Raw genomic sequence first — 18657 nt, 5'->3', positions numbered from 1 at the left:
ATGCATCCAACTGATCAATCTTCTCTGCTCTGATCTGCTGAAGGGCCTTTCGACAGGGGCAGAATGAAGTCTCAGCAACTCAGTTGGCTACAAGGTGCTCAGCAGTGTTGTGAAGAAGCGCAAACTCTCCCATGAGGCAATGACCCGAACCCGGAGCCTGCAGGTGCGGCCCACACGTGCTGGACGTCCGGCTTCATGACTCCACTGGTCTTTTGCCGGTCTAGTTCTGACGCCCTGAACCATCTTGCCAAAACTGATGCAAACACAGCGAGAGACACAACCAAGGCAAGCCCACAATGTGTTGCTAATTGTGATTAATCAGGGTTTTTAAACTACTTCATTTTTAAAGGTGTCTTATACCATGGCAGTATTTCAAACACCCACACATCAAACCAGTGAGTTGTGCAAATTATTTTACAAAGTGGCCAACTCCTGGGCCTGCTGGCCTTGGATAACAGTGACAAAATTAACACCCGCAGAGCACAGTTCTCCCCGGCACCAGCATTTCTGGATGTCACGTAGGCACAAAACAAACCAACAACGCTAATCTGGAACTCAACTGATCAATCTGCTTCCTCCTGTACACCAGACTCATCAACCATCAGTTTTTCTCTGCAATGGGAAAGGGCCAAAATGACAACACAGCCTGCCACACAGTTTGCCCAGGCATCTCACCACAGGGGCACACAAGGAGCTAGTCCCTTTTGTCCTGTAACAGGGATACAGTCCTCTGTGGGCTGAATGACAGAGAGGATTTCCAATTAAAATTTCACTGTGGGCTGCTAGCGCAGTTAGGCTCAGAGGTATTTAAGGCTGGTTAGAGAGTGCGGGATAAGTGAGGATGACGCCTCAAAGGGCCAAATGTGGGCAGCACAAGCGAGGCTAAGAAACAGCAACCGGAAGCACTGAGAACAGCCCCAGGTTCTTCTGTGAGGGGCCCGTTGTGGCAGCTCCCCCACCCTGCCCTGCAGTCAGGATACAGGGAGCCCTGACCACCCTTCCTGGTTTCAGAACTGCTTGGGTGGGAACACAGGGTAGACAACTACCATACATGTTCATCCCACCCAGTTTTGTGGCTACTGCTGCATCGCCCATATTTGGGTGATTTCTGGCCCCGTCCTCCACATGACTCCCTGCATTCAGAAATGAGAGGCAGAAGCAAAGGTAGCCGTCACACCACGTGTGAAGCCCAATCTCACTCGGCGAAGAAAGCCAGCTGTGGGACACACTGCTCTGAATTGCAAATCGTTCGCACTTCAGTGCCATCCCGGAGCTGCGGCAGACGATGACAGAAACAAAAGAAGTCTCCGTGCAGTTCCCCCTGTGCAGGATCTTGCCCAACACCTTCTCAGCTGCTTCTTTCCTGATATGCTTCATTGCCTCAACACTGGTTTCCTCAGTCAGCTTGCCTAAGGCTCGTCCACTAAGTCACAACAGAGGCCAGACTTAAATCCAAGACTGCGTGGTTCCCAGCGAGCCTCTTTGGCAATACTCTGCAGTCATTCTAACAGCACAGTTTCTGTCACACGTAACCCCAGTACTAAGATTGTGCCACAGTTTGGCCCTCAAGAGTTTAGGACAAGAAAGAATTAAAAATCCAAATTTTGTAAACAAAGTGATTTACTAGGTCTGCTCTGAATTAGTTTTTAAAACTAGTTTAAAAACAAGTGTGCCCAGGACGCTGCTGAGAAAATAAGAAAGTAAAAGCAGCACTTGTTGTAAAAGCAGCCCTCACTCTCCCTTTCGGGAAAACTTTCACAAAGAGTGAGACACGTACATTACACAGAACATGGACACTGTCTGACCCAGACTTCTCTTTTGGCTTCTTCAGACGGCTGACTATTCCTGCCTGCAGACTCTCTGCATTTTGCACAGCTTCACACATCGCCAGTGCGTTTTCCCCCTATGGTACTCCTTCTGGCACAGGCAGAGAACTTGGGCCGGGGCCAGGACTGGCCTCTCATTTGGCACTGGACTTTAAGAAAGGAAACAACACTGGAGGACGAGGAGATGCGCAGCTCTGGTTTCTTACAGCTGGGACAGAGAATGAACTCCGGGCAGAGGGATCAAGCAAAGGGGCCTCTTGAGAGCTACCTGTGGCAACTTCTGCTCATGCAAACTGAAATGAAGATATGCAATTCAGCTTGTACAAACAGGAGTTTCATGAGAACCTCACAATGTTTTAGCTTGTAATTCTCCAGCCTCTCTCAAAATGTTCATTTATTTAGTACCTCATACTGGGAAAGAAAAAAGCTTATAAATAATTGTAGTTATCAAATAACTTTACTGCATTCTGTGCCCAGGTTACATTATAAAAACAGCACAAAAACCTCAGGGCTGTGCCTGGCAGTGTCACGCGCTCCTCCCGCCTTGAAGAGACCGTGAAACTCCACCCAGCACATTGTACATGACAGTAACTACCTAAGATCACGTGGATTATTATTATTATTATTATTATTATTATTATTATTATTATTATTATTATTATTATTATTATTATTATTATTATTATTATTATTATTCAGAGAGCCAACCCAGAGGCTGCAGTTGAAGATCTCTGAATAGGCTGCATCGAGCCGAACAAAGCGGACAAGGCTTAATGAAATGGAACAATGGAAACGTTAACAGGAATAGTGGCCTGGAGTTCCACTTGGTGCCTCATTTTTCCCCAACATCTATTAAAGAACCGCACAAACATGGAAAAGTTCGGACAAGTTAAATGCTTGTCCACCTACCTTTGTGGTTAAAGATGCCTTCCATCTCCATGCTGCTTCTGGAGTGGGCGATGCAAAGAGACCCACAAGGGACCAGCCCTTCCGCAGCCGGGGACCGGTCAGTGGTTCGGACGAGGCACCAGTCAGGCTTGTCATGTGGCCTCTCTAAGACCTCCACTGTCTGGCCACGACGGATTGTCAGTTCATTGTTGTTGCATGCCGTGAAATCATGGATGACCACTGTCAACTCACACCCACCGGACAACTGCAAGGGAATCAGCAGATGGAGACATTTCAAGCCTTGTGATTGCAGAATGCTGGGGGACAGGGAGACCGGCCACTGGCCAAGTCCCAAAGGCTGCCAGTAAGGACAAAGCCCCACGGACAATCCCACCAGGCCAACTTTTCTGAGGAGCAGGGATGTGTACGGAGAACATTCAATGTGATAAGATCAAGTATTTATCAGTGAAAACCTGAACTTGCTGAAATGACAGCTTACACTTCAAGAACTCTCGAAGTGAAAACAACATGGAAAAGTCACCTCTGGTATACTTTACTATGTTAAGACATAATATGGGATGGAAAGATTCCATGCACCAATTACCATTAAATAACCTTTTAGTATGGCGGTAGACAATTTTTAATGGCTCAGGGGCAAAAAAGACATTTACTAGCAAACAAAATGCATAGTTGGTGGGGGGATGGACAGATCACCAAGGTCATACTTGGCCAGACATGCTTGGAATGGAGCCAAGCCTGTTACCTCCTTTGGCTCCAGCAGTGCCATCAGCGCCTCAGCGGCTTGTGTGGACATCTGGCCCTGGGTGCCAAGCAAAAGGGTCTGCTGTGCGCTATGAGAGAGCATCATGACATTCTTCCACTGACCTATCAATGGGGGTGTCCTCATAAGAACATAAGAACAAGCCAGCTGGATCAGACCAGAGTCCATCTAGTCCAGCACTCTGCTACTCGCAGTGGCCCACCAGGTGCCTTTGGGAGCTCACATGCAGGAGGTGAAAGCAATGGCCTTCTGATGCTGCTCCCGAGCACCTGGTCTGCTTAGGCATTTGCAATCTGAGATCAAGGAGGATCAAGATTGGGAGCCATAGATCGGCTTCGCCTCCATAAATCTGTCCAAGCCCTTTTTAAAGCTATCCAGGTTTTGAAAGCAATGTTTTGAAAGCCATGAGTTTCACGGACAAGGCTACCTTTCAGGACCGCCTCCTCTCATGGCAGTGAAGCCACAGCTAACCAAGTCCCCATAGTCACAGGCTCCTTTGCAAATGCAAGCCACAACTGTAACTCCTACTGTGGCTAATTCAGATGCAGACGTGATGGTATCCATGTTACACAGGTTATTGAGAAGAAACAAAATTAATGGGCTGTTCCTAAATTTTGATTAAATAATATCGTCACATTAAATGCTCAAACACTTAGTGCTTGCACCTCAGCTTAATTTCCAAAGTGTAAGAACAAACACACACACACACACACACACACACACACACACACACACACACACACACACACACACAGCTACCAGACTTTGCATTCCTGGAAGAACACACTACAAAATGAGAGCCACAGCTGAGCGCCTCCCCGCCTGTGGCCTGGCCCCTTCAGTGCTCCACGGCGAAACTGAAGCCACAGAACCCTGCAGGACGTCCCTTTCAGCATGCCATGTGACAACCATGTGACTTGCTGAGCAGGGTTACGAGCAGCATCTGCCAAGCAATGGTGAACAAAAAAGAGGGGCTCCATCCTCCCTCTGCGGCCTTCCCTCTTCCAAAACCACTGGACACACCTTCAGTCAAGCAATCTGGACTTTTCCCAGCTATTTCCCATGACCACCACCAGCCAGTCCTTCCAATTAATCCCAGCTTTGCACAAGTGTGTGTGTGTGTGTGTGGGGGGGGGGGAGGTAGTGAAGAGGCGGCCTCCTGGCTATTGTAATTCATGAAAATAAATCAGCCCACACCGCCAAGCCACAGGCAGGAATCAGTTCTGTTGCTCAGTCTCTCTGGACGCCCTCCGCTCCAGCTCGGGGGTGTGCAGTTGCAGAAACATGTTGCCCTTCCCACCATTCCGTGCATCTGGGGTGCCCTTCCCCCCACTTCCTTTCTGTGTTTTATTAGCTCTCAGGTCATTCAAAATTATGCCCAAAAGGCAGTTGGGAGTGGGGGTTAGAGGTAAGGGAAAGCTCCTGAGCATTTTTTTGGTCCTGATTTATTTTTACGTCTCTCCCTCGACAGGAGTCAGAAACAACTGAAAACAGCTGTAGGCTGAGGGGGTCTGAGAAAAAGACCTTTTTGATTCTACATTTGACCACAGAGTGTCAAATAGGGGCCTCCTAAGGAAAAAACAACCCTTTGCAGATGTTTGGTAGCCAGTTTGACCAGCCCAGCCAGGGAAGATGTCGACTCAAATTTCTTTTTGTGCTTGGAACGCACCCAGATACTTTTGTTTCACGGCTAAGCCGAAAGTGCACGTGGCTGGTGAGTGGGGAAGAATGCTGAATGGAAGGACAAGCATTGTACAGTTATCAGTTCTCTTGTATCTGTGGTGAAAAGAATCTTATGCAAAGCCTGAGAAGCATGAAAGTCTCTTGGAAAGGGTTACACACTCTTCTCTGCCATCTTGAGAACTAGAAACTGGCCTTAAAATAGGTCCTTCTTTATAACATAATTAATGAAAAACCCTAAAATATGTGATATTATTTGGGTACAGATGGGGACTGAATTTGATGCCATTTCCTTAACCCAAAGAAACTACCCATTTACAATGTTTTGTCGAAGGCTTTCACGTCCGGAATCACTGGGGTGCTGTGTGGTTTCCGGGCTGTATGGCCGTGTTCTAGCAGCATTCTCTCCTGACGTTTCGCCTGCATCTGTGGCTGGCATCTTCAGAGGATCTGATAGTAGGAATGGAAAGCAAGTGGAGTATATATACTGTGAGGTCAAAAGGTGAGGCCATCTGAATAGAGTAGCCTGGCATGTGAGTCACAAAGGAGTCTGTAGCATGTGAGTAACAATGACGATAGCAAGGTCAATAGGTGAATGCATCTGAATAGAAGTATCCTGGTCTTTGTTCCCTCTGATTGCTATTGTCTATAGTTGTCCTGTGTTTGTGTGGAGCTGATTAGTCACTGTCTTGATTCTAGAGTTTTTCAACACTGGCAGCCAAATTCTGTTCATTTTCATGGTTTCTTCCTTCCTGTTGAAATTGTCCATGTGCTTGTGAATTTCAATGGCTTCTCTGTGTAGTCTGATGTAGTGGTTGTCAGAGTGGTCCAGAATTTCTGTGTTCTCAAATAATATTTTGTGTCCAGGTTGGTTTATCATGTGTTCTGCTATTGCTGATTTTTCTGGCTGAAATAGTCTGCAGTGCCTTTCGTGTTCTTTGATTCGTGTCTGAGAGCTGCGTTTGGTGGTTCCTATGTAGACTTGTCCACAGCTACATGGTATGCGGTAGACTGCTGCAGTAGCTAGAGGATTCCTCTTATCCTTTGCTGAACGTAGCATTTGTTGAATTTTCTTGGTGGGTCTGTAGATTGTTTGTAGGTTATGTTTCCTCATCAGTTTTCCTATGCGGTCCGTGGTTCCCTTGATGTATGGTAAGAACACTTTCCCTCTAGATGGCTTTTTATCTTTGTTCATGTGGCTTGTTCTTGGTCTTGCAGCTCTTCTGATGTCTGTAGTAGAGTAACCATTAGCCTGTAGAGCCCAGTTTAGGTGATTCAATTCATCTTGAAGGAGGTGGGGTTCACAGATTCTGTTTGCGCGATCTACCAAAGTTTTCATGGTGCTCCTTTTTTGTCCTGGACGATGATTGGAGTTTTTGTGTAGATATCTATTCGTGTGCGTAGGTTTTCTGTACTGTGTGGCCCAATTGTTGGTTTGGTTTGAGGATGACTAAGACATCTAGAAATGGCAGTTTTCCTTCATTTTCTTTTTCCATAGTAAATTGGATGTTTGGGTGGATCTTGTTGATATGGTCCAGGAACTTGTTGAGTTCTTCTTCTCCATGGCTCCAAATGGACACATAACGGAACCATACGGTGGGCTTTTTTGGTGCTGTTTCCAGGGCTTGTTCCTCAAAGTGTTCCATATAAAAAATTGCTATTACAGGGCTAAGAGGGCTACCCATGGCTACCCCATCTTTCTGTTCATAGAATTCATTATCCCACTGGAAGTAGCTAGTAGTGAGGCAATGTTCAAACAGGGATGTGATGTCTTTTGGGAATTTCCGGTTAATGAGTGCCATGGTGTCTGCTATGGGGACATTGATGAATATTTCAAATTCTTTATTGCAGTCAAAGACCAGCACATAATAATACAAACTGAGAAGTGCACTTATACACAGTCGGTGACCGTCCACTAAAAGGTCAACTCGCGAAAAAGCAAGCAGTAGATAAAATACATTCGATCATGTCAAAAGATTAAAAAGTTAATATAACTACACTTGGAAAGTGCCTGTGCAGTCTTGCTAAAACCTATAGTGACATTACTAGAAAACTCCGGCCTCCGACCATATCTTCTAAGGATCACAGTTTCTTCAGTCTTTCCCTCCCTAAACTATTCAACCGGCAGATGTCTCTTATTGTGTTTGTAGATTAAAGAACAAAAACGGGCCATTGCCCGTGTAATTTTCTGGTCCCTACCTGTCAATATGTAGGCCAGTACATCTTTGTAGTTTAGGCCTATTAGACCTGTCATGGCTGGGCTTAGGATTTCCTTTCGGGGCATTGATGAATAGGGAAACTACATCAAAGCAGATCAGTTTGTCATTGGGGTTGAGTTATTGGGGATTACTGATTTTTTTCGATGAAGTGAGCAGAGTCTTTAATGTAATGTGTAGTCAGTCCAATATGGATTTGTAATTGTGCAGCCAGGAATTTTGCCAAATCATATGTAGGGGATCCGATTGCACTCACAATGGGTCTGAGTGGAGTGGAGTCCTTGTGGATTTTTGGGAGTCCATAAAGTCTAGGAGGGTGAGCTTCAGATTTGCAGAGACGTTGGCGTATGATTGGATCAATTGCGGAGTTCTTAATCAAGGTGTTGGTTTTTCTGGTGATCTTGTTAGTTGGGTCCTGTTTTAGCTTTTTGTATGTTGTGGGGTCCAAAAGTTGTCTGATTATTTCTTTGTATTGTTCTGTTTTCATGATAACTGTGGCATTACCTTTGTCTGCTGGTAGAATGATGATTTCTGAATCAGAATGGAGGTCTTTGATGGCTTGTCTTTTTTTCCTTGCTATATTACCGGAAGGAAGTTTTGCTTTCTCAGAATCCTTGATGTTTCCCCTCTCACTTCCTCCGCTTCTTCCTCAGGGAGATGATAAATCACTGATTCCACATTAGCAATGATGTTTTCTACTGGAATTCTGATGGTGGTAACAGCAAAGTTTCCTCCTTTGGGTAAGAGGGATACTTCATCATCAGAGAGTTGCCTCTCAGTCAGATTGATGATGGTTCGTGATGTATCCAGTTCAGGTTTCAACTGATGTTTACAGTTTCCCAAGATGCTCAGCCAACGTACTATGGTCAGGAAATTGGAGCGGGGGAGGGGGAAAACTAATCCCTTTGAAATCACTTGTGTGTTTTTCTTACCCACCTTCCAAGGAGGAGGAAACTGCACACAGATTTATGAAAGTGTTTCTAGTGAAGACCATTTCAAAGTGCATCCCATCACCTCTGAGATCTGACGCTTATTTTTTAAGGAGACCAAATCAATGTGGAACTTTCCCCAAATGGAATTGAAAGTGCAATTACTTGGCTAAAAGCTACTTGGATGACAGATGAAAGGAGAGCTTTGCTTAGTTAGCAAGTAAAGGTGCAGGAGGCCAAACAATCTCATTTCCAGGCAAGGACACTCTTCCCTGGGTGACATCCATTTTCTGTCTCTTCCCAATCACCCTCCGGGACACTGGTCCCCCAAAGGGGAACCCTGTTTGAGGGGGGCTGAATTTGAAAATTCTGGTATCTTGAGTGTTAGGCCTGACCTGCTTCACAGGCCTGCTGGGAGGATAAGATGAGGGAGAAAGAGAATATGCACTTTGCCTTGGAAGAAAGGTTAAGAAGAGTCTATTACATTTACCTTTTCTGGAAACTGGTAAGAGTAAAGTTTTGGCCAGCTGCCTGCCGTGTGCTATGAAACCTTCCCCCCAATTACTCTGAAAAGAATGATGAGGATAGTTTAAAGCTTCCCTGTGTGGTACAATCCCGGGAAAGGAAGGTGCTGGAGAAGTGATAAAGGGGTTATACATTTCTGTCCTGCAATCTTGGGAATGCCTGAATAATCCCTTGATAGTGTATTGGGGTTGAGGGTATATAGTGACATGAATGCTGTGTGTGTTTCCTTGGCAGTAAGCCCTGGGGAAGTTGGTGGGATTTACTTCTGGGCAGGCCTTCTTATGGTTGCTCCAAATATCCAGCATTGCATTGACTGGGGACAATGTTTACCTATGCACATGCTCATTTAATATACGCCACAAAATACTGGGGATAAATGAGTGCCTCTGTGAAGTTTATGCTCACCTCCCTAGATATGGTAGAGGGAGCTTCAACTCTTGAAAGATTACACCCCGAAAATATAAGGTGGTGCTGGATTTGAATCTTGCTCTCCTCACGAGCTATTTATGAATATTAATGTTGTTAGCAAATCAGTTACCTAGCCTAGATCATCAGGGACATGTCTGGCATGGCTAGAAGCTTTTCTGAAGTCACCTTTTAACCACGACGTGGCAGCAGGAGCCTACTGAGATGCAATCAAGTGACAGAAGGAGAAATTAAAATCTCTGAACCTGTCTGGGTCTTCTCTAATGCAGGGCAACCCTGCTTTGCTGCCCTGTTGTTCCCTCAGGGTACATACAAACGGGCAAGTGGCACATGGTGCCCTCAGCTTTCTACACACGTATCTTAGCAGCAGGTCCTTCCAGAAAAACAACAACAAATGGGTCCTCAACCGAAGGTCGGGTGGAATTGCTGTATCTTACAGGCCCTGAGGAACTGTAGCAGGTCCACTGGGCCCCTGTCTCTCCCGGCACAATCTCTTCTATAGGCCCTAAAACTCAGGAATCGGACTTTCACACTGAGGCTTTTGCGAGCTATTTTGCAGATAAAATCTTGTCTCTCCACCATGACCTGCCTGCCACTTTTGATACAGTAAGTTAATTAGAGGCCCCTTGTCCGTCTTCCAGTCCTTGTTTGGACCACTTCAGCTTGCTTGATTCCACTACAGTTGCCCGGATATTGACTACAGCTCGAGCAACCACCTGTTCTCTTGATCTGTGTCCTTCCTGGCTGGTGAAAGACAGTGGGAATGTGATACGAGACCCCCTGTTGAAAATTATAAATCTCTCCCTTGAGCAAGGAGTGTTTCCAGGGTGGTTGAAAGAGGCGGTGGTCCACCCACTCTTAAAAAGACCAATTTTAAATCCATTCGATTTGAACAATTACCGTCCAGTTTCGATTCTTTTGTTTCTGGGAAAGGTAATTGAGAGAGGGGTCGTGGATCAGCTCCAGCCTTTCCTGGATGAAGCTAGAGTGTTGGATCCCTTCCAGTCCAGCTTCTGTGCTGGTCATGGGACAGAGACCGTGATGGCTGCCATTGTGGATGAGCTCTGCCTCCAGTTCCATCAGGGCGGGTCGGGGCTGTTGGTGTGGTTAGATCTCACCACAGCGTTCAATACGGTGGACCATGGTTTGCTGGTCCACTGCCTCGCCAATGCTGGAATACAAGGGACAGCCATGAGCTGGATGACCTCATACCTCTAGGGCCGCGAGCAGCATGTGGCATCAGGAGGGGAGGTCTCTGAGTGGCTCCCCATTAAATGTGGGGTGCCGCAGGGGGCCATCCTTTCCCCGATGCTGTTTAATATCTACATGCGGCCCCTGGCCCAGTTGGTGTGGAGTTTTGGACTGGGTTGTCATCAATATACAGAAGATACCCAGCCCATTTTCACAATGGAGGGCCAGCCGACCTCCCACCCTGAAGCTCTGTTTGGAGGCCGAAGATGTTTGGTTGGGTACAAGCAGGCTGAATTTGAATCCACTGAAGATGGAGGCTCTGTGGCTCGGTCGGGGGGATTGGCCGGGGAATGTCCAGCTGCCAACCTTGAAGGATGAGGTTCTCCATCTCCCCTCATCTGTTAGGAGCCTGGGGGTGACTCTGGACTCCACTCTTTCATTGGCGGACCAGGTCACCAAAACAGCCCAGGGTGCCATTTTCCATCTGCGCCAAGCATGGCACCTGGCCCCCTACCTCTCCCAAACTGACCTGGCTACAGTAAACCCTGCAATGGCCACCACTAGGTTGGACTGCTGTAATTCACTCTATGCTGGCCTACCTTTTAAGTCGATCCAGAAATTGAAGCTTGTGCAGCACAGCCAGTAGGTTCTTGACTGGAGCTTCTAGCAGGGACTATGTTACACCTGTCCTGAAGGAGTTACACTGGCTGCCTGTCGAGTACCGGGTTGTCTTCAAAGTTTTGCTATTAACCTTTAAGGCCATTAGTGGTCTTCGACCTGCATAACTGTGTGACTGCCTCTCCCCATATTGCCCTTGGGGACCCCTTTGGTCTGCGGAGGGGAATTTGCTGGTGGTCCCGGGCCCCTGGACCGTTCGGCTGGCTTCGACATGGGCCGGGGCTTTTACGGCCCCAGACTGGTGACATCCGGGCCCTGCGGAGCTTGTCGCAATTCCGCAGTGCCTGTAAAACAGAGCTGTTCCACTGGACCTGGGAGACACAGGTTTGAGTCCCCACTTCGCCATGGTGGTCTCTGCCTAATCTACTGCACACAGTTGTTGTGAGGATAAAAGAGAAGGGAGCCGGATAATACAGCTTGCTCTGAGTGCCCACTGGGAAGAAAGGCTGGAGAGAAGGGAACTGAATAAATACATAATTGAAATAATAAATACGTGCTAGGCTGTGATCTATACATTGTCGTCCTGAGCGACAAGCACCATCTCAGTTCTTGCCCTCATGCGGCTAAGCTCTGTGCTTCACTCACGTAGGCTTGCAACTGAAATTTCCGCCCCCACTGAAGCTACCAGTCTCCATCTTGACAGGAGCTGATACCATCTTGGGCCCTGCCTTTTCCCCTCCCGGCCTTTAGATCGGGCGCCTATCTTAGCTCTTTTATTTAATTTTAAAGTGATTGCTGCTATTGTAAATTTGTTTTAATGGGGTTATATTGTAGTATGTATTTTATGGGCTGTTAGTGAACAGCATACTGTGAGCTGCCTCAAGCCCTTCGGCGATGAGGCGGCCTATAAATCGAATGAATGAATGAATGAATGAATGAATGAATGAATGAATGAATGAATGAATGAATGAATGAATGAATGAATGAATGAATAAATAAATAAATATATATACATATATATACATATATACGTATATACGTGTGTGTGTGTGTGTGTGTGTGTGTGTATATATATATGACGGAGATGGATGTGGCCTCTCTGAGTTTCAAGCTTTGTGGCACTAAACGCAATTAGATGGCTATAATCCTATAATTAACGTTATGTAAAGCAATCTGAATAGTGCTAAGTAAATCAATAATGGTGTTGTATAGCAGTTAAGAGAACTGGACTCTAATCTGGAGAACCGGGTTTGATTCCCCACTACTCCACATGAGGGGCAGACTATTATCTGGTGAGCTGGATTTGTTTCCCCACTCCTGCACATGAAGCCAGTTGGGTGACCTTGGGCTAGTGACAGTTCTCTCTGAACTCTCACAGCCCCGCCTACCTCACAAGGAGTCTATGGTGGGGAGAAGAAGAGAAGGAGTTTGGAAGCCGCTTGAGACTCTTTATGGTTGAAAAAAGTGGGGCATAAATGCAAACTCTTCTTCAGTCAAAAAATACAAAGCCCCCCTGTCAAACATCTCGGTAACACTACTCTTTTAGGTCGGAGCTGCATCCAATAATACCCATGAGGAGACACAGAACAACCTGTGTTAGTCTGAAAACAGCATCTTTTCCATGCAGGGCCTGTATTTATCTTCCTACATCGCCATCTACTGATCAGCTGAATTAAAAAGGAACTCCTATACAGGGACGGAAATGGCGCACCAAAACCCCTACCTCACCTCTCACACTGCACTGCAAAAGCCAAACTGGCTGACTAAGATCAACCCAATACTGTCTGAAGTGATCTGACAGACGTGTGCTTTTGAGTTCTCTGGGGCAATATACTGCCCAGAGAAACCACAGGCACCAGGCAAAGTCCTCACAGCGGTGCATACATGGAAAGGCCAAGCTGATGGCCTGACTATTGATGATGACTTTTCCCAAGCGATGACATCATGATCAAGGTGCAGAACTTGAAAACCTTTTGAGAATCTTTTCTCAAAAGACAGTAGCAGCAGCAGCCCGCCAACATTAGCATGCCTTCCCGGTCACCCTGAAGGCCAAGCAGAAAGGGTGAAACAGACACTTTTCAGAGCAACGGGGTGATCCACACACACAAGTGGACACATCATGAAACCACAAGGTTCCCCCCTTTTACTTGTTGCTTGGAAGATCACTGAACTGACTTGCAGACCATTGCATTTGGGCTTTCTTCATTAGGAGACCATCTGCTTTCCGGGGACACAGAGTACCTGGGGCTCCCCTTGCCCCCGGAGTGCTAGTCAGGCTGACCCTGGCAAAATGTGAGTTCATTGTGAAAACAGAATATATGTGCTGCTCCAGAGGAAGGAGGATCGTCCTGTGTATGAAGCGCAAGCAGAAGGTGGAAATGGAGACGTCAGGAGTTCTTCACGGTAACCTCTGACGTCCTTGCATTTTTTAAAATGCCAGCTTTTAGCTCCTTTACACCCTTCAACAAGGAACTACCATTTTCCTTGGTTGAAGAGACAGCTCTTGTCTCATGCTGACCTTCTACATACAAGTGCAGGCCTGAGTGGGGGGTTTTCCTGTCTTCTTCCGAGTTCAATTTCTCCATTGGGATTCCAGAACTGCTTTTGACAGCACAGAGTACAGTTCAGTTGCACCTTTTTCCTGATAACAGGATCTCAAAATGTGCCTGGCTTCTGCTAAGCCGAAAGCACTTCCTCCCCCGCCCCCCAAAAAACCCTCCTTAGACTAAGACCAGGAGAAATGGCCTGAATGACAGCTTCTATGACCTGTGCCTCACTGTATCCTTCTTTGAGTCTGTATGCAGTCTAAGGGGCCAGGCTGCTAAAGCCCAGCCTTCCTCTTGGGTTGAAGATTGCTCATCTGCCCACCTATCATGGCATCTTTCCTCTGGATTGGTCCCGTGCGGTCGGTAGCTTCGTCCTCCCCAACGTTTGAGTATCTGTTTCCTTCAGCTTTTCCTGACGGGAGAGCCTCGGGGTGCTGAGGCTCAGCAGTGCTGCCTCCTTGGCGGAGGCCTTTAGCCCTGCAAGCAGGTCCTTCAGTTGTTGGCACCTCTTCTTGTTCTCCTACAGCCACTCCATTCAGACACTGCATGACCGGCTGGAGCAAGGCAAAGAGGCCCTGAACGGTCACCTGACAGTGCTCTGCCCCAGAGAGACCTAGAAAGTCACAAGCCACCCTCTACTCTAGGGGACCTGGATGTCCTTTCACCGCCATCTGCAGGCCTGCTTTGAACTCACTGGGAGCCCAGTTGTTTCTGACCCCTTCAAACCAGCCTGCTCACTGTCATCTCCATTACTCAGAATGCCGCACAGTTTAGTCTTCAGGAGGCAGTGGCATATAAACTGCCAAACATAAAACTTACATCAGCTGTTGCTCCCTGTCACACTGATAGGCATGAGGTAGAGGTGGGTGGCATCACAAGGCAATTTTTAACACAGCAAAAGACAAATAATCTCTTGTTCATGCAAGCACATGATTTCCGTAGAACATACTTGATCTTAATCAATAGGGTCTGTCAAGCATTCCCACATGTTTGCAGGTGTCAGGTTGAAACAGAGAACACGCAGGGATCAGCTCTTCCCTGCTTCCCCCCTGTGGCTCCTGTGAATCCCTGCCACCCCAGTGAAGCCTGTGGCACAGGGGGAATCAGGTGACTCCTCCCCAGACTCTTGCCAGAACAGAGCTACGGACGGAAGCGGAGGGGCCACGCAGCCCAGGCACATGAACCTGGCCTGGAGGCGGATCTGCTGGGGCAACGGATTCAACAAGTTCTGAGCTTCTTTGAGAAAGAACAGAAGACACAAATGAAATAAAATTCAATTCAGTTATGTCCAGATTTCTAGACTCTTGTATGAAAACATGCATGAATTCTTTGAGGGTATAAACAGGCATGTGGATAAGGGGGAACCAGTGGACATTGTCTACTTGGATTTCCAAAAGGCTTTGGACAAAGTTCCTCACCAGAGACTGTTGAGAAAACTCAGCAATGAAGGAATAAGAGGGGAAGTCCTCCTATGGATTAAAAACTGGTTGAGGAACAGAAAGCCAAGGGTGGGTATAAATGGGAAGTTCTCACAATGGAGAGATGTCGGGAGTGGTGTCCCCCAAAAGATTTGTTTTGGGACCAGTGCTCTTTAACCTATTCATAAATGACCTGGAAGTAGGGGTGGGTAGTGTGGTGGCCAAGTTTGCAGATGATACCAAATTATGTAGGGTGGTGAGAACCACAAAGGATTGCGAAGAGCTCCAAGCGGACCTTGATAAATTAGGTGAGTGGGCTAAGAAATGGCAAATGCAGTTCAATGTAGCAAAATGCAAAGTGATGCACATAGGGGCAAAAAATCCAAACTTCACATACACGCTACAGCAGTCAGTGCAATCAGTCACAGACCAGGGAAGGGATTTGGGCGTCTTAGTTGATAGTTCCATGGGAATGTCAACTCAATGCATGGCAGCTGTGAAAAAGGCAAACTCTATGCTGGGGATAATTAGGAAAGGAGTTGATAATAAAACTGCAAAGATTGTCATGCCCTTATATAAAGCCGTGGTGCGACCGCATTTGGAGTACTGTGTTCAGTTCTGGTCGCCACATCTCAAAAAGGATATCGAAGAGATAGAAAAAGTGCAGAGAAGGGCAACGAGGATGATTGAAGGATTGGAGCACCTTCCTTATGAGAAGAGGCTGCAGCGTTTGGGGCTCTTTAGTTTGGAGAGGAGACGTCTGAGGGTGGATATGATTGCAGTCTATAAAATTATGTATGAGGTAGAAAATGTTGACAGAGAGAAATTTTTCTCTCTTTCTCACAATACTAGAAGCAGGGGGCATTCATTGAAAATGCTGGGGGGAAGAATTAGGACTAATAAAAGGAAACATTTCTTCACGCAACGTGTGATTGGTGTTTGGAATATGCTGCCACAGGAGGTGGTGATGGCCACTAACCTGGATAGCTTTAAAAGGGGCTTGGACAGATTGATGGAGGAGAAGTCGATCTATGGCTACCGATCTTGATCCTCCTTGATCTGAGATTGCAAATGCCTAAGCAGACCAGGTGCTTGGGAGCAGCAGCAGCAGCAGCAGCAGGCCATTGCTTTCACATCTTGCATGTGAGCTCCCAAAGACACCTGGTGGACCCCTGCGAGTAGCAGAGTGCTGGATTAGATGGACTCTGGTCTGATCCAGCAGGCTAGTTCTTATGTTCTTATGAATCCCATACATGTAGCTGTAACAGTAACAGTTTGGTAACAAGTTGTGGAAAAAAATAAGCCCTGCTCCTCTTTAAAAGCCCAACTGAATTCTTGCCTTACCTTATCACTGTCTAGGGTATTCTGGGATGTCCGTGATGCAATTGATATCGTATCAGGCTGACTACTGCCATCTCCTTGGCTATCCAAGTCCTCTCCGTCTCTGCAAACACAAGAAGTCATGTGTTAGAAAAACACTCTCCAGTACTCCCTATACAAGAGCAGCAGAAATTCAAGTTGAATGTCCCAGGGGAGAAGTCCCAGCGGACTGGAGGAGAGCTAATTTTGTCTCCATCTTCAAAAAATGGGGGAAAAGAGGACCCCAACAACTACCGCCCAATCAGCCTGACATCAATACCAGGAAAGATTCTAGAGCAGATCATTAAGGAGACAGTCTGTAAGCACTTGGAAGGGAATGATGTGATCACAAAAAATCAACATGGGTTTCTCAAAAACAAGTCATGCCAATCTAATCTTTTTTGATAGGGTAACAAATTTGGTAGATGAAGGGAATGCTGTAGACATAGCATACCTTGATTTTAGTAAGGCCTTTTACAAGGTGTCCCATTATATTCTTGCAAGTAAGCTGGAAAGATGTGGACTAGACGATGCAACTGTTAGATGGATTTGTAATTGGTTGATTTTCATCTGGGAGAGGAGTAGTGGGGTGCCATAGGGTTCTGTCCTAGGCCTAGTGCTATTCAATATTTTTATCAGCTACTTGGATAATGAAATAGAGGGCATGTTAATCAAATTTGCAGATTAGGAGGGGTAGCTAATAACTTGTAGGACAGGGGCAGGATTCAAAATGATCTGGACAGATTAGACAGCTGGGCCAAAACTAACAAAATGTCAGGACTGCAACTCCCAACATGCACTGCTTCCCGCCTTTTCCCAAAAAGTGCGGGAAAATAAAATGAGAAGCTACATTCCACCAGAGCTTCAGAGCCAATGGGAGACCAGGAGCTGGGAGAAGGGGAAGAGTTGGTTGGTTGCTGTCTGTCTTTGTAAATAGTTTAAATACTGGAACTGAGGACAAGAATCCTCAATTCCAGCACCCTGTAGTTAGGGCGACATAAATCAATAAAGTTCTTTTTCTAAAGTTAGCTTTGTCTGAGTGTGTTCAGCCTTACACAAAATGAATTTCAACAGAGATAAATGTAAGATTCTACACTTAGGCAGAAAAAATGAAATGCACAGATATAGGATGGGTGACACATGGGTTGAAAACACTACATGCGAAAGGGATCAGGGAGTCTTAGCAGACCATAAACTAAATGCGAGTCAGCAGTGTGATATGGCAGCCAAGAAAGCCAATGCAATTCTGGAATGTATCAATAAGAGTCTAGATCAAGGGAAGTAAATGTACCACTCTACTCTGCATTGGTCAAACCTCACTAGGTCCCCTTCCACGCATGCAGAATAATGCACTTTCAATCCACTTTCAATGCAATTTGCAGCTGTGCGGAATAGCAAAATCCACTTGCAAATAATTGGATTGAAAGTGCATTATTCTGCATGTGCGGAAGGGGGACTAGAGTACTGTGTTCAGTTTTGAGCACCGCAATTTAAGAAGGATACTGACAAGCTGGTACGTGTCCAGAGGAGGGCAACCAAAATGGTAAAAGGTCTGGAGTCCATGCCCTATGAAGAAAGGTTTAGGGAGCTGGGGATGTTTAGTTTGGAGAAGCGAAGGTTAAGGGGAGGACATGATAGCCATGTTTAAATATTTGAAGGGATGTCATGTCGAAGAAGAAGAGAAGAAGAAGAGTTTGGATTTATATCCCTCCTTTCTCTCCTATAGGAGACTCAAAGGGGCTGACAATCTCCTTGCCCTTCCCCCCTCACAACAAACACCCTGGGAGGTGGGTGGGGCTGAGAGAGCTCTGAGAAGCTGTGACTAGCCCAAGGTCACCCAGCTGGCATGTGTGGGAGTGCACAGACTAATCTGAATTCCCCAGATAAGCCTCCACAGCTCAGGTGGCAGAGTTGGGAATCAAACCCGGTTCCTCCAGATCAGAGTGCACCTGCTCTTAGCCACTACACTACTGCTGCTTTCTGAAGAGGGAACAAGCTTGTTTTCTGCTGCCACAGAGACTAGGTCATAGAGTAATGGATTCAAGGTGCAGGAGAAGAGATTCCACTGGAACATTATGAAGAACTTTCTGACTGTCAGGGCTGTTCGACAGTGGAATTCACTGCCTCAAAGAGTGGTAGAGTCTCCTTCTTTAGAGGGTTTTAAACAGAGGCTGGATGAGCAAATGTCGGGAGTAATTTGATTGTGTGTTCCTGCATGGCAGGGGGTTGGACTTAATGTCCCTTGCAGTCTCTT

At 46.5% G+C, this 18657-nt stretch overlaps 1 protein-coding gene across 7 annotated transcripts in view; it reads right to left on the bottom strand.

Moving 5' to 3' along the window:
• The window catches only part of TRIO (trio Rho guanine nucleotide exchange factor), a 312768-nt gene that overhangs the window by 73837 nt on the left and 220274 nt on the right, over window positions 1-18657 (bottom strand). For all 7 annotated transcript variants that reach the window (XR_007245439.1, XM_048507596.1, XM_048507598.1 and 4 more), the window contains exons 33-34: window positions 16389-16488; window positions 2736-2979 (exon numbers count right to left, since the gene is read on the bottom strand). Coding sequence is in view for 6 of the 7 variants with exons in the window: in XM_048507596.1 (XP_048363553.1) it covers window positions 2736-2979; window positions 16389-16488 (344 nt within the window). In the remaining variant the exon portion in view is untranslated. The remainder of the gene's footprint in view (window positions 1-2735; window positions 2980-16388; window positions 16489-18657) is intronic.

Source organism: Sphaerodactylus townsendi, linkage group LG09, assembly GCF_021028975.2.
Source record: "Sphaerodactylus townsendi isolate TG3544 linkage group LG09, MPM_Stown_v2.3, whole genome shotgun sequence".
Lineage (NCBI taxonomy): Eukaryota > Metazoa > Chordata > Lepidosauria > Squamata > Sphaerodactylidae > Sphaerodactylus > Sphaerodactylus townsendi.
Note: the sequence above shows the minus strand (reverse complement) of the source record. Positions and strands in the feature narration are given on the sequence as shown.